The sequence below is a fragment of the Anas acuta genome, chromosome 1, assembly GCF_963932015.1.
Source record: "Anas acuta chromosome 1, bAnaAcu1.1, whole genome shotgun sequence".
Classification (NCBI taxonomy): Eukaryota; Metazoa; Chordata; class Aves; order Anseriformes; family Anatidae; genus Anas; species Anas acuta.
In genome coordinates, this window is record NC_088979.1 from 69,543,394 (window position 1) to 69,560,168 (window position 16,775).

A 16,775-nucleotide genomic window follows, 5' to 3' on the forward strand; every position below is an offset into this window, starting at 1 on the left:
GTGACATTAAAGTAGCTCTTAAGAGAAAAAAACACTGCTGCAATGCCTGTTCATGCCAAGGAGCTCAAGAGAATTACCGCTTTAGAGAGCCTTCGCTCTGTGGCAGGCGTACCAGCTGTTACAGTACTCTTGCTATAACAATGCGAATAAAAAAATTGCCTCTCAAATTTTAAGAATAAATTGCACAGTAGACCAGTAAATATGCATTCACTGGATTTTTTTTGCATAGCTTTTAACAAGACTGTATCAACTTAAGCATGAAAACTTGTTATGAAACATTAACTGGTTAAGCAACAATAAATAGGAGACCAAGTTGGAGAACTGCTCCTGAAAGGAAGGCGTTACCTGGCTGCTAGGAAAAGGCTCAGTTTCCAGATCAGAGATAATTATCATACAGAAGCAATTGGACTAATTAGCCCAATTTATTTATTGGGCCATACCAATTATTTATGCTGGAAGAAAACATTTCAGAAGCAACAGCAGAACTTTGAAGAAGAACTTTGAACGGGCTGTCCAGGGAAGTTGTGGAGTCACCATCCCTGGAGGTCTTTAAAAGACGTTTAGATGTAGAGCTTAGGGATATGGTTTAGTGGGGACTGTTAGTGTTAGGTCAGAGGTTGGACTCGGTGATCTTGAGGTCTCTTCCAACCTAGATGATTCTGTGATTCTGTGAAGAGTACAGTGCTGTCCTTGTTGGACTCCACTGGATTGTTCTAACAGCAAAACCAGTTGCTCGTACCAAATACTGACAGACTGCACTGCAAGAGCATCAGGAAAGCATTACCAGATCGCAATCAGACACACTTTAGACCACAAATGTAACACTAAAAAACCAGCAGGTATTATGACTGAGCGTATAAAACCCACGCATTTAGAAACCAGCACAATGACTGGGCACGACCAAAAAGCTTGCTTTGAGCACTAGGCTCAGCTATAGTTATTCTCTGAGCAAAATATCTTTTTTCTTTCCTCAGCAGTTTAAGGGAAAGAACACAAAATATGACTAAAAGTTAACAAGGTGTGCCAAATTTCTCCCATCACAATGGTAACTGAAGTCTTCCATTGAATTAAACAGTAATAAAGAGATCTGAGCAGATCTTGTGAGTAATATATAGATACTAACTTTAGGCTTGTGTAGATTTAAGCTGATGAGTAGAAGCAGCCCAGCCATTCCCTTGTTCTCTGCTATCACACCACCCCTTCAGGTGCGCTAGGTGTGCCAAGCAGGGTAGGAGTATAATAGGAGTGGTGTTAACAGGTGATTAAAAAAAAATAAATATGGGCTGAACAATATAGTTGTGTTTCTTTAGTCAATGGTGTTTGTTTTTTTTTCCTTGTTGTCATTAGAAAATAAAATATTGTCTTGACATTTAAAGTGATGTACATACTACACCAAATCAAATGCAAAGAAAATAATGTCACTGATTTAGCGAAGTCTCAGAAGACTGTTTCTGTGTTCGGATACACAGCATTGCCCAAGAACAGGCTATTCTGGCAAGCAAGTCAGTCAGCTCTGTGGCATGCATGTAGTATGTGGGCACTCGCACGTGGGTCGGGAATGCGACCAGTTCACAGATCTCAGTGTCTGGAAAACATGATACAGATATTGCATAACTGGGATCCTGGCACTTGGCATCATTCCAAATCTGCCCATCCTTGTTCTTAAATGTTACCCTTTTATTCTACAACTGAGGGTCCTGAAGATCTCAGCAGATCAGATCCACTAAAAGCCTATTTTTATCCAACTCGTAATAACCCATCTGGAATTACGCCAAGTTGGGTTCATTTCCTCGCTCACCATTCCAACAGAATTCCATAACATAACCTTGGTAGTAAAGAATAGTAAGCGGTACACTTAAATAGCTTGCAGGCAAAGACAGGTCTAGATCATTTCAGCAATGCTCAGGGAACAGGCCTGCATGACAGACAAGATGGTGGCAGCAGGGGGAAGAAGTTATTTCAGTCATTTTGGGCTTGAGCCTGTTACCTGTTCTCAAGAAAAAAGAGCAGAAATGTTTAGTTTAGACTGAAAAAACAGGCCCAATATATGACGAGGAATCCAAGTTGCCAGCATTAAGCTACTGAATGCACCTTGGGTAAGAAACAGAGAAGAGATGAGGAAAGAGTTGAAGGTGCTTTGCACAAAAAGCTGTAGGACAGAATGAGGACAGTACTCCTAGGGGAGCTGAACATGACCAAAAACAATAGGAAAACCCAGAGGAGCCATTGCAGGGCAACATTTATCTATACCCACGTCAGCACCTCTTGTATGACAAAAGGAGGGGAAAGGTAGACGGGAGACTACCAAAATCCATACAAACATTATTCTTCAATTATTATTCATTACATGACCCCCTATTTTTTCTTGGGGCTACGGTAGAGGTAGAACCTAATGCTAAAAAATGGCTTGTATTCTAGTAGCAGAGAAACTGTGACTTTGGGCAGCGAGGGTGGCAAACCAAACACTTCAGATGTGTTTTTTCCCCCCTCATGTGTTTTTTGTTTGTTTTACAAAAAGAACATAGCTGCAAGTTTAAGTACTACTGAAAAAAAACTGAGGCCCTGATTCAGGGCCTTAACGTCAACAAGTTTGGGTGAACATGTTAATAGATACAGAGTAGATTGCATTTGCACTTCCTGCCTTGACTGTCCAGTCTGTAGCATAGGGCCGCACTCAACAGCTAATGAAAAATGTTCTCCATCCCTAATTAAGGTTGACAAAACACATATTGCATCAGGTGCTTCTGATGTCAGCTAAGCAGCTTAGGTATTTGTGTCTGAAGTACAGAGAAACATAACTGTCCTACGTTTTACACTTTGGAAAAGATCCCAGAACCATTAGGATTTAAAACTGAAAATGTTGAAATAAACACACTCAAATATTTGCCAGCAATAGCAATAAACTCCTTTTTTATGGTTCTCTGAAGCTAATATATGGGAAAGGCAAGTAAGAAATCAACATATTAAGTACTAGGTATCACCAAGTTATCCAAGTTATTTTTTCTCCGTTTCATGTGCACATATGTAAAAACTGAGTATGCTGTAATTATATTTAGTTAATGCAGCTTAACAAGCATTCTCAACAGGAAACCACTCACCAGCTTCAGTTATGTTGTGCTAAGGAAAAGATTAATTGTGTGTTCATGAAGCTCTGTAAAAAATCATTAGGAGGATGGTCACCCACTGGACTTTTGGAAGCCCAAGAGATCTGTGTGTTCTGAACAGACTCCTTCTCAGAGAGGGAGAGAGAGATTTGGGAGCAGCAAATGCCCTGACAACTTAATAAGTCCAAACTCCAGAGAAAAATTAAAGCTGGTATGGAAACAGAATCTTCCCATTTAAGCTCCTTAAGTCTGAAGAATATGTCTGGGACTAAGCACATAAACACACCGCTCTAACACAGATGAATGTGGTTTGAGGGGTTTAAAGGTTAAAAGTATTTAGAGATAAAAATCAACTTCATGAAGTATTTGCCAAGTTACATACACTGCTGTGCAGAGATGAAAAAACAATAATGGTCAGGCTAAAATATTGCAGCAATACTCAGTTACCCACATGAAAGTCTATCCCAGAGTTAAGGCTAATTCACTTACACCATCACGTCTGCCAGATACTCTCCTCCTTCAGCATACTCCCGCTGAACACTGTGAATAAGCTCCCTGCAAGATTCCCAGTAGCTGCAGCAAAGCTGTGCCTTCCGTGCTGTGCCACGCTCATGCCTCAAGGCTTTGTGCTCTGGCAGTCAAGCGAAACCAGCCCAAGTGCCTGCTTCCACCCCGTGGGGCACATCCCTCCTGACCAGCCAAGGAGCTCTCTACTTTTGCCAGTTCAAACTCCATTAAGTCCAACTTCTAAAGACTACTTAGAGTCACTTAAATAGCAAAGCTAAGAGCCGGCTGGAATAAATTGGTATTTCAGGCCAAGAATAACAACTTCAAATACAGTATCCACTAGCAAATATAAATATAGCATGAATTTTATTCCCTGTTTCTCAGCCACACACAGACAAGCAGGTACCTAACTAGGTCTTTGATTACTGCTGTTATACAAAACAAGCCAACCCAGATCATTTTCAAACATGTCCTGATGAAGCCTCTACAAGTAACTAATCTCCAAACATCTATATACTTTTAAAAATACTTAACAGTACAGAAGAGTTTGCAATTCACCCGCAGAAAAAAAACAGGTCCTGAGACTGCAATAACAGCTATTATTTATTTTTATGACTTTGGGGTTCTTCCTTGGTATTCAGGTAATGCAAGGACATGACCTGCAGCGTCAGCAGAGTCCTGGATGGAGGAAGCATTCAGCTCCGTAGCAGAAGCCTTGTATGTGCAGCCAGGTCTGCAAAGCAAGTTCTCCAGCCACAGAAAAGGGTGGATGCTGGGGCCGAATCCTATCAGTTTGCTCATGAAGAGGGCAAATGAAGGAAGAACATTCATGTTGTCTCATGGATAAGGGGAAGGAGAGAGACCAACACCCAACCAATAAGCACAGTGAAGACTGACATGAAGGGAAGAACAAATAGGAGGGATCACGCAGCAGTAAAACAGCTGAGATGTGTATGACACTTTAAATGCAGGCCCCCTTTCACTACTGAAAGACTTGATTATAAAGTGCTAAGAAGTGGGGGGAATAACAATTATCTCTCCAAATCAGTGTGGAAAGAGGTAATATCCATCTTACTGGATTTAAAGAATACAAATCAAAAGCTATCCATACCCTTGCAGGACACAATACTTTTATCAAGTCTCATGCTTGCAGGACATCCAACTGCACAGGACACTTTAACCAAAGGTAGCCACCGATGTTAGGAGTCACAGGTGCACATATCACACAGTGACATAGTGCCAACATGATGAAGACTGTCATCTTACGCACGGACAAGTTAATTGCACTTTGGGACACACTTACACTGTGCTCTTTTGTTTCTACACTTTTTATTTTGTGTTAAGAATAGTCCACCCACCTTCATAAAGAAAGAGCAGAACAACAACTAAAGAAACTACTGAGGAGAATTGCTCCAGGGGACACTTCACAAAACCTGTGAGCTGCGACACAGGCAGGCAGGGAGAAGCAGCAGAGGCCGCAGCAGGGCTTCCCTGTGAGCCCTCATGTGGGGCAGCCATGTTGGGCCCACAGGGCGCTGCCAGGCCGGGTCCGTCAGTCTTCCTCCATGCCTTGCTCACATGCTCACAGCTGTATCAAGAGGAATCTGGAACTTAAACCCTGCCTTTGAAACCGAATGTGAAATGCCGAAGCCAGGAAGAAAGCACACCCCTCCCTCGGCCAGGAGCACAGTTCACCTTCCTCCAGGCTAATTGAAGGGGAGCCTCCAACACTCTCGCCCTGATAAAAACCAACTCCCTCGCCATAGCTTTCAGGGGCCTTTAGGCACTTCTAAACTGAAGTGAATTGTCTGATTTCAGGGCATGATAAAAGCAGTGTTTTGTTTTTTTGTTTTTGTATTTTTTTAATCATTTTCCTTTTATTCCTTCACACTCTGTTAATTGCAGGCTGAAGTGCTTTTTAATAGGAGGGAAAAAAAAAGCAGTACTTTTGAGCTAAATCACCCATCTTCCGTAGACACAGAAGAGATCTGATCTGCTGAGAACAACTGTGTATTTTTACACCACTAGTGGAAGTGTTCAAGATAAATACCCTTCTAAAAAATAATTGCTCGTATCGCACTCCTTTCTAAGACTAAGATACTAGATACCACTTAGTCTAAAGCAGGGGGAGAAAGGCTACATTCAGTCTTAAATGGGGATGAAGTATTAATCCTAAATCACAAATAAGAGCACTCTAAAACACTTTCTTTTTTTTTCTTCAATCTGCAAGCTGCTGTTTCTGGCTGTCAGAGTGAAAGTAACAGCCCTGAGTGAGATACTGAGGCTGTCTCCGAGGAACAGTTCAATGCAGGACTCGCAGTAGTCAGCAAGAAAAGCACATCCACGGCACGCAGAAAGCTTCAAAGGGCTAGATAGGAGCTGCAACACCTGCAGGAAGTGTCCTTAGTGTCCATAGCTCTGAATCTTACCTATTTGTGTTATTATTTTGGATGGCTGACTTGCAGTTCCTGCTTCAGATTTCTGGTTCCTAGATCACCTCTTGCAGGCAATGGATACTATCACCTCTATCTACATAACAAAGATGCTTAGTTGCTCAGATAGTAGGGTTGGGGTGGAAACATCTCCCTATCAGAAGGGAGGGAAAGGCTTCACACACGCTCTAAGGTGCTGTCTTGAACTGCTCTACAGAATAGGTTTGGAAGGGAAAGCACATGTCCAGTTGGAAGGAAGGGGGCAAAAGACTTACTATGCACCTGCAGTGCGAGGTTTGTGGCGACACAAGCAGGATCATAGCTAGCTGAATCAAGACATCTGTCAGAGACTCTAGCCTTCCCATCGCTGCTCCCAGAGCCATCTCTGTACGCTGCAGGAATCCATCACAGCTTGGAGGCAAGGCCAGGCCCCCCGGAGAAGTGAGAGCTCGGGCCCTATCGAGTCAGAGGCGAGGTGTCAGCTTGTTTCCAGTTGCACCAGCTCTGCCAACAGCAGGAGCCAGGAGCACATACAGCAGAAGCCTTCAGTTCCCACCTCTGTCAGTGAGCCCGACACACAGTCACTTAGGAAGGAGTTTTGTAGGTCGCACTCCTGTACTCAAATGCTGCCCAGGACTGGCTGTACAAATGAACCTGAAGCACTTCTGGAAGCACCCTGCTGCGCACCTAATTGCTTTGCATGACAGCGACTTCAGTGTTATGATGCTCTGGTTTTTCTTTAGCACAAAAGGTGAGAAAGAAATGTAAGGGATGCTGCAACAGAGTCCACAACCAAAATGACTTCAATCCAGCACAATATTAAAAAAAAGTAAAAATCAGGTAAAACAGTGTCAAAATTGTTCATTCTATTTTGAATAAGGTATATGGTAATATTGTATTGCAAAATCCAGAAATGAGATTGTGATGGTTGCTATTCAGATTTTTGATAGCATGACCTAGGAAATATTTCCTATTATCTTTTTGTTATCCATAAAGAAAACACCCAACTTAACAAAGGGAAAGGAGACAGCTGAAAACCCAGACCTGTTCTGTCCCAACCACCTTCTCCCAAAAACACGGAGTCCAATTCCTAAGTAGAAAAGCACTGAGGTGGGGATACCATCAGCACCCAAGAAGCATTCGGGGGTATCCCTGTAGGGCTTGACAGCTTTTATATGCTCCCTCGTCATCCCCTTTTCAGTCTTATCTGCAGTAAGGGCTGAGGGTACTGGAGTAGCTGCAGGCATCTCCAGGGGAATTCAGCCCTTGTGTTGTTTTAGGGAAATTCCTTGGACATCCTTTTGAGAGCCATTTCTGTTGCAAGGTGGCAAAGAAACCAGAAATTAACAAAAAAAAAATCTGAGATGGACTAATGAAAATTTCAAGCTAGGCAATGTGTAACATGCTGTAGAAGAATATCACTGTCTAATAACAAAGCTGTGCACTAGACATTGGGTTACCTGCCCGCAGTTCAGCACACTCTTACCAAGAAGACCATTCACTGTACAGACACACATGAGCACAAGACAAGCACGTGTGAGAGCTCTGCAGCATTACTAGCACTTGTTTACAGCAACTTTCTAATTCAGATGAGAATTAAAGTATATGCAGAGGGAACACTTTCCTTCCTACCACGACAGTTTGATGTTGTAGAGCAGCACTAGCTTCAAAAGCCAGTTACGTTACCAAAAGACTGCTCAGACAGAGGAAATCCGGGGTTGACATTTCTCTCATAAATCTGGGGTTGTCATTTCTCTCCTTATAAATCTGGGGTTGTCATTTCTCTCCTCTCATACAAGTGATCAGAAGGGTATTTTGACACTGATTTGATAGAGCATTGAGAAGCTAAGATTAACAAAAAAGAACTAATTTATATTAATTGCTATTGAAAACACTTAAAAAAAAAAAAAAAAAGAAAGAAAAAAAAAAAAACACTGTCCTGAGGACTGTAACTGAACTGTATCCCAGAGACACTTCAGAAATATTTAGGCCACCCAGCTATCCCACCTGAAAAGCAGAGTTGAAATAGAGGTAGGTTAATGGCAGAGATACAACGTTTCTGAAATCTCTCACAAGACAAAGATTTTTATAACTATGTAGTCAGAGCCCACAAAGTAAGCTTAGAAACAAGATTTGTGGTACAACTGAAGTGTCCAGAGCACCCAAAGGATGGAGCAAGACCCATTTTGAAAGTTTGCAACTCAGTGATTTAGAAAGAACATGCGGGCTGCCAAAGAGAAGATAACGCTCTTGAAATTGAGTGCTTGGAGTTCTGCTCCTAAATCTAATACTGAAATGCTCACATAAAAGGGGTTTATTAAACATCAACTCTGCCATTATTTTGACGGCCACGGAGATGCATTAGGTCCTCTCTTGCACGTCTCCAGCCTAGAATTGTAACAGATAATACTGCAGCGAGATGAGACAAGGACAGGCTTTCTGTACTTCCTCTCCAGATACAAGAACCTCATCTAAAACTGAGTATTTCAGAAGGAATGTGTTACTTTTTATCCTGAACATTTACCTCGCCTCTCATTTCTGATTTACAAAGAGTAACAGAAATTTCCAGTGACTCATCATACATTGTTTTTCTTAGTACTCGAGTCCAGTTTGGCTTTCATTTCCACCTGCAGGGAGTGCAGCTTTGAATAGAAGAGCCTAACAAACGATCCGGCTACCTAGGCTTGCTCCCTGCGTCACACGAGGCCAGACTTTGATGGAATTGTTCGGGCAGCGTGACCTTTGGGAGTAACGTGGCTGATAAAGGAGAGCGGCACGCAACAAAGGCGGCAGCGGGGAAAACCAGGGCAGGCAGCCAGCCCGCGGCACCACGAGGTGCGGCCCACAGGTGGCTCGGACCCGCGCTGCAGTCAGGGAGGCCCCAGCTTCAGCTGGGACCCGTGCTGATGTGCTCTCCTCTGGCATCCTGTGTTTCCTTAAAGCCCAGGAGGGCTCCCAGGAGGAGCCAAGGCTGCTGCCCCACAGGGCAGCCCCACACCACCAAGCCCCTTCAGGAAGGGCACAGCTCTGGGCACTGTGCCCTCAGGACTCAAGAGGCACAACGCGAGCGTCACGGCCACCACCACAAGTTGGCACGCAGCTCATTTCCTTCACTGCCCTCAATCCACTTTTTTTCCCCCTCCTCCTCCCTCTAATTGCTCCATAATGACTCTCATTAGCAATACCATTGGTGGAGCAGCTGCAGAAGAGCAGCACTCCCTGTTAAAGTGTGAAGACCAGGCTTCAATCCTATTCACAAGCCTCTTCTGGAACCACCTGGGCACAGGCACCGTGCAGTGCCATGGTGCAGAACCAGTCAGCACTGCACCTGAACCTGCAGCTCTTGGTGAAAAGTATTTTCAGACATCCGAAAAAGGTCTCTTTCCCTTTCACATACGCAGCTGTCAGAGCTAGCACGTGCACCTGAGCTCTGTGACTTTCATATTTCTTGATCTTATTTCTAAGACTTTAAGCTGTGCACCACACAAGAAAGCAGCACGGTAAGTCATTAAGCAATCGTGTAAATTTCAGGTTATTTCACATCTTAACAGACACTTCCAGAGGAGGCCATTTAGCACATCAGAATAATAGACAGGAAAACAGTGACTGTCCCTGAAGAGATGATGACTGCACAGGAAATAAGAAACATGGCAAGACTCTTATGGTCGCAATGACTTCTGAACCAAAGCAGCTCACATGGTGAAGTTCCACAACACCCTGCAAATCTGGACAGGGCAGGAGCCTTCGCTCTGCTGAGGACTGGGTAATTGTTAGACTACCACACTGGAACTGACTGGCACTACAGATGCCTCCTACTCAACAGGAAAGGCGCTACTTAAAGCCCAGAAGAAATGCAAACTTCAGCAGCACCAGCAGCATTTGGGCCACAGGCCCTTTGAGCTGGATAAAGCACGTGCTTTCTGTATCAGAAATGCAATCAGATCAGCAGCCAAAACATGGCGAAAGTAGAACAGGATGTGCTTGTAGCTGGGTTCTGAGAAAAGATAAGTGAGAAATGCTGGTTAAAGGTCTGGCTGCAGGCAGCTTCTGCTCTCGCCGCCCACCACCTCCAGCCGCTGTCATGCCACCTGATTCCTGCTGTGCTCGAGGAAAGAGGTCGGATGGCACGCTGCTGTGCAGCTACACCAGAAATAAGAAGAACTCCATCCCCTCTTCCTAAAGAAAGGAAGAAGCAAGCAACCGTCAGGACCTCCAGCTCTAACTACCTCAAACGCATCTTGCTGCCAGGTTTTCATCTACTGCAATCACCCCAAGATTCAGTCACTGGAACCAACCATTTCAGAGGGCTTTTAGGTGCAACAAGACCAGTTTTTCTGGGTCATTGTCTCCACGATAAAAAGTAATCAGCATTTAACTGCCAGCCTACTTTTCTCCTGTACTTGAAAGCCTTTTACTCACCGCTAAAAGCCGCTGTTAAAGAAATGGAATGCAAAACGGTACAGGAGCTGTCGACTGGAGCTTAAAACCCTGCAAAAGTTACCTACATCAATACCATGCTGATCAATACATCTTCGAGAACACCTAGACACCTGTTATCATAATCAGAACTGCTTCATGCCAGGTGCTTCTGCTTTTAGGACTACAAACTTCAGTTAGAATATCGCCACACGATTGTGTCAAACATTAAATGTGTCTTAAACATCCAGTTTGAGATGCGTGCATTTCTCAGATCCCAAGTTATCAGCAAAGCATAAACGTTTCTCAGCTTAACCACTGTCTGTTAAATAACAGAAAGAAGAGGAAAACACTCCCATGTGAAGAATAAAGCTTGGTTATCAGAAATGCAGCAGACAGTTACTATGATACTTACTACGTTTTTTTTTCTTTGCTCTAAAGGAAGTCTACAAAACATTTAAACGAAGCCAGGCCTCAGCGGAGCTTCACAGGCACCGAAGGCTAACAGCGTAAAACAGAACTGCACTTGCTGAATACGTTTCCTCTGACATTTGCTGTGACATGGCAAGAGTCATTTTGCTTGGGAGGTGGGAAAGTGTGTGTTTTGAGATACCAGAGGGGTTCATTGGGATGTTTCCCCAAGATATTCACCGTCTATGAAAACGAAAAGATTTAGGTGAGGGAGTGCCAAGAACATGCGGCAGTTCGAGCCAATCGTTATTTCGGCAGTGTTGCCTATGGTGCAGAAAGGGCCATAGCATGGCACTTTTTCCACCACACAATTTCACCATTTGTACATCAAATCAGGAATCTAGCGCCCATTTCATGGATCAGCAACTGCAAGCTATCGTAAACTAATTTGAGTTTAACGAGAGGCAGAAGCTCTGTGGGTGAACAATTTCTTGTTGCCACCACAGCTCATCAAAATGCAAACGCCCTTGATGCCCTATTATTCGTATTGCACACATCAGCACGCCCGTGTACGCAGAATTTCTACCACACAGCCAACCACCCAGAGCTCTGTAATGGTCTTAAAGCAGTTTCTGAAGGTGACAGCACCAGGGTGATATTTAAATAACGTCCTTAATGCAACCTTACTCTGTCACTTCCAATCAGCATTCGTACAGTTAATCTACCACCTCCCGGGCACTATTCAACTGTTAAGGATTACGATATGTTAAGGATTACGATACTCGTGCATAATTTACTTATATGCCCGGTCTTTAATTTGCCGGTTTTCAACAAGGAGCGTATGTGAAATACACAGCAATGCAGCAAAGATATCAGTGACTAAGAGCAAAGCGGGGTGGTTTGAGAGATGCTTCAGCAGAGGAAAATTCCACTGCTTGGCAAGCAACCACGTCCATCCTGAGAGCAGGAGTACTCGGCGGGGAGGACCCCCTTCCCTGCTCGACCCCCGCGTGCTGCATTTCTCACCCGTGGCATCCCAACCCACTGCGGGCAGGTGTTTCGCACTGCTCAGCGGGAACGCCAACTAAGAAATCAGAAAGGCCCACAGCGCTAGGGCAGGACAAATCAGTTTCCAAATGGGTGACTGCTTCTCCTCGGGACTGCCATGTCCCCTGTAGTGCACGAATCCCAATTGCATAAGTTCGCAGCAGGGCGCTACGCCCCAGCAGGGGCTCACCTGCAGCTCCCTGCACCAGTGGCTCCTGGAAACAGCTCGGGGTTTCACACACGCAGAGGACACACACAGGCTCTGTGCAGGCACTCACTGCCACTTTCCTGGCGCTCCCTGGGAGCAGGAGCAGACAAAGCCACCCCAGCACTGCACTCATTGAGCAGACTGGGTTCAAGACGAGCTGGGGGAGCTCTGTAGGCTACCTGCTTTCTCTGTGCTGAGCTGGTAGCAGCAAGCAGGACCCGCACCCTGCTACCAGCAGCCCCCCAAGCCCAGCCCAGCTCAGCTCAGCTCACCGTAGATCATGGCCAGGCCGGTCTCGTGGAGGAAGCGGACACGGCGGTGCTTGAAGAGCCAGATGGTGAGGATGGTGAGGGTGAGCAGCAGGATGAAGGTGAGCAGGCTCACGCTGTCCTGCCGGTGGCTCTCCTCCGCCTCCTGCTCGGTGGCGAGCTCCTCCATGGCGCTGCTGCTACCACCACCAGCACCACCAGCAGCAGCAGCGCCGGGCTCGGCCGCCCGCAGCCCGCCGGCCCCCAGCAGGAGGAAGAGGAGGAGGAGGAAGAGCGGCGGCAGCGACATGGCCGCGGCTGCCCGGGCCCCGAGCCGGGGGAGGCGGCCCCAGCCCCGGCCCCGGCCCCGGCACTGAGCGAGGCGCCGGCCCCCGGCCCCTGACAGGCGGCGGCCGCGGGGCGGAGCCGGGGCGGCTCCTGGGCCGCAGGGGCGGGCAGCGAGGGCCGTGGGGGGAAGGCTGGGGCCGGTGGGGCCAAAATCTCAACTTTCTGCCCCGACTCGGTGCTGTGACGAGAGGCAGGGGCTGACCGTGCCTGGAAAGGAGGGGGGAAATGGGGCGGCGCGGCTCGCTGCGCCTGCAGGGGCTGGGCTCGCTGCTCGGGGGGAAAGGCAGCAAAAAAGGCTGTGGAGACGTCCAGCTGTTTGTACAGCAGGTGCCCCAGGGGCAGTGCTGCCCTCTGCCTCAATGTTAGTGCACAGCTGTTTCTGTGAGGGTTTCAGGAGTCTGTCCCAAACTTCCCTGCTAGTGGACTCGGGATTGCCTCTTACCACATTCATTCATAAGAGTCCCTTCTAGAAACTTTTCAAGATGGTAACTATGTAAATTCACGTTTCTATTTACACATAGTCCCTTTAAACATGCTATTTACACAAGCTCCTCAGCAGCCCTCGAAATCTGGTACAGTTATCTGTAAAGGTTGGATTGTACGGCAGTGAAAGTGTTCCTCGAGGAGATGAAAAATGCTCATTTGCCTTAAAGACCTGGCTCTTAAACCTACATGAACCATTAAAAATTGCTGCCTTCAGACTGTCTCATGTTAAATCTCACATTCAGATTAGTGTTTCTTTTACAAAGATAGCTTTGTACCTCCAAATCTTCAGGACTTAAAAACCTATAGGCCTCACAGCAGCCTACAGGTGTGCAATACAGTGCTAGGTATGTGTAATGCTGATAAAGTTGTAAAATAAAAAATAAATAAATAATGTAAAATGAAAAATAAAAAGCTATACGACTATAGTAACAGAATCACTAAGGTTGGAAAAGCCCTCCAAGATCATCTGGTCCAACCGTCCTCCTGCCACCGATATCACCCACTAAATCATGTCCCTAAGCACCACATCCAACCTTTTTGGCTCTCTTCTGTTTTGTTCTTTGCTGTGCACTGTGCTGTGCCAAGTAAAGTCAGTCCCTAAGTGTACGGTGGGTCTTAAGAAAGCAATTTACATCTATACTTTATCTACCTCGTAGATGAGCTGCAGTCAGCATCTTAAATTGCATTCTGCAAAATCTTCCATCAGTAATTTGTATTTTATCTTCCAGCATTCCTGCAGGTCAGATGCATTATGCCTCCTGCTCTCCAGGCAACAGCGAGTAATATCAAGGCAATTCTTTCAATGATGAATTGTAATAGCCTGGTCTTCCTCTTTTTTTTTTTTTTTTTTTTTTTTTTTTTTTTTTTTTTTTTCTTTCAGCTGTACTATTGTTTGTGGAGGAAAACATTATCCATAGTTTGGCATATCAGTACTACCATAAGCACAACTTTTAAATCTCCACACTCAAATTTATGTGTTTTGACTGCTGCATTGCCCTTGTAGCCTCTGCCCAGGCATCCCCTCGTCCTAGGGACACCTCCACTAAAATCAGCACCTCAGTGGGCACCGTCCCAAAATATTTTTATTGCACATAAAATTTATTTTTGCCACTGTTGTGCATAAAATCCGGTAAAACTCATCCTTGTGTTGGACAATGGGGATGTGACTAATCACATACACAAATCAGTGACAAGAATATGATTGTTTCTGTCTGTTTAGGAGTTCAGTCAACTTTTAATAGCGATATAATTAAGGTCTCCTCCATTCTGTGCATTGTCTAATAGGTTGTTGCCAGGAAATTTGATGCACATATTCCCACATGTGGTATATGTGGCTCCTACAGACCAAAGTTTGTTGTTCTTACACTCATGGATTGGTATGAGGGTGCCTGAATAATTCATCTGATTTAAACAGGATCATCTGGTGAGTATAGCATCAAATAAAATAAAGGTATCAGCCTTAGCTTGTCTACGTAGCACCGTGAACCAGGATTTACAGCATCCTTCTGTGAGAGCTGTGTTCATACACCTCAGTTCCCTACAGCAATGTCTCTAGTGGACTGCTGTGGTGGTTTTAGTCCATTAGGAACATCAGCAACATCACCTCTAGGTAAGCTTCATCACCACAGTAATCCTGCGGTTGCAGCTGTGCTCCAGACTTTTTGGCAGGTCTCCGCCTGCCTTCCCATGCCATTCTGCACTAAACCTTTGCGTTCTCTGTAAGTGGCACCTGGATGTTACCTCTGTTTCAAGGCCACCACATACATTGTAACCTATTCACTTAGCAAAACTATCTTTGTTCTATCCCTGCTTTCTTCCTACTTGCCATATTTTTATCTGGTTCCATGCAGAGGCCTTAGATTTGATTGTTGTCTGAGAGGCCCCGCTCGAGGCAGAAACAATGACGTGCGAGGTGATGGCCAGGTGGGATCACAACAGAGGCATCAAGGTCATAACACAAAAGCTATGAGATGGCAGTGGACAAAATCTAATCATTCTAATGAGTTCAGCCATAGCTGAAGGGATGCAGGAGGATTTTTGGTATTAAATGCTAATAAACAGGTGCATTTACACACAGTCACAGTGACTCACAGGATTGATATGGATCAGCCTGCTCCATTCCTTTTGCCAGCCGGTCTTCTCTCATTGACAAGTTCATGTTGCCAGAAGCACCATCAAGTTGTCCATTCAGCAGTTTTATAATTTCCTTTGTTATGTAAGCCATTGTTACCATGTGAAACGACACACACTTCTTGTTTATTCTTATTCCCAGAACTGAATAATGTTATGTTAGGCAAATGCCAAGTGTTATTTTCACGCCTCGCTCTGTCTCTGAGCTCTTGGTGTTAGCATTGTTCGCTGCTCATCAGTAACACCGAAGAGCTTCTACCCTCTGTCCAGACCTTTTTTTGTGTTGTTCAGCTCTGCTTTCAGTAGCTCTTTGTGTTGCTGAAAACAGCATTTTGAGATTTTCACTGATCTAACATGCCCTTATTGGACTGATTCTGAGAGAGAAATGCCTCACAATTGCTTATGCTTACAACAAACTGAAAAATCAAACTAATCCTTATCTTAATATGTGGTGTCTTTGTACAACTTCCCTTGCATGCTCAAATTTTCTACCACATTAATCCAGAACACAGCAGCAAGTTGATTAGTATTCAGAATAACCTTGCAGCAGCTAGCACAGTCCTTTTCACCTTCCTTTCTTTCTCCTTTCTTCCCACCTAAGTTTAAACCTCCCATCACCATGCTTTCAAAATGGCAACCCATCCTGAGCCTATTGCCAGCTTCTGACAGTGGCTGGATTGCCTTGTGGGCTGCCCACCTGTGTCAGCATTAAAACATCCCCACACCCTGGGATCCCAGAAAATGTGCCTTGTTGCCAACATCACCTAAAAGACAACTAAGTGTTCTGAAACAGAATTCCGAAGAATGTGTCATATTTTGACTCAAAAAGGAACTTGTTTGAATCTCCATTTTGTTGGAGGTGCTAACAATTGTGACACATTTGTCTATTAGTACCAGTTTTGCAGAGGTGTTGTATATCAGAGAAAATGTCAAAACTGCCACTTTTCATTGTGCAAATGCAGAAATCAACATTACCCTTTCCAACAGACAAAAGTGTAGCAAGAGTAAAAGATCTTTCGTGACACTTGCAGGGTGCAGGAGTTGTTCCTTGCTATACAGCCATATCTTGGCTTTTAGGGCATGGTACATTTTAAAAGTGTCAGAGAGGAATAAGAGTAGGAATTTTATCCAAAGAGGGGGGCTTTGTCATGGCCCTCACATCCAAATAGGATGCTTTCCATTCTAGCTGTTCATGAGACAAGGAAGTGCCATGCTAGTAGGAACTAAGCAGGTTTCCCCTTATTCTTCGTAAGAAGGTAGTTCATTACTCTTTGCAGGTGCACGTCATGGTGATGACTTTCAGTCCTATAATTGCTTGAAGTAGCAAAGTGATCATTGGTCTGTTCTCATCGCTCCCCATCACATCCCCATAAATACTTAAACAAGCGAATATACTGGTGCCAGGGCTCACCTTGTGCCAGAAGAGCCTGAAAAAGTT

The 16,775-nt window shown here is 44.9% G+C and overlaps 1 protein-coding gene across 4 annotated transcripts in view; it reads right to left on the reverse strand.

The window, feature by feature from the left end:
* SLC9A7 (solute carrier family 9 member A7) overlaps positions 1 to 12,794 on the reverse strand; it is a 63,372-nt gene extending 50,578 nt beyond the window's left edge. For 2 of the 4 annotated variants that reach the window (XM_068681570.1, XM_068681564.1), the window contains exon 1: positions 12,398 to 12,793. In XM_068681570.1, the coding sequence (XP_068537671.1) occupies positions 12,398 to 12,683 (286 nt within the window). In that variant the 5' untranslated portion in view covers positions 12,684 to 12,793. Of the gene's footprint in view, positions 1 to 12,397 lie in introns of all 4 variants that reach the window. The other 2 variants (XM_068681584.1, XM_068681577.1) reach the window with 1 other exon arrangement.
* Positions 12,795 to 16,775: the final 3,981 nt, after the last annotated feature.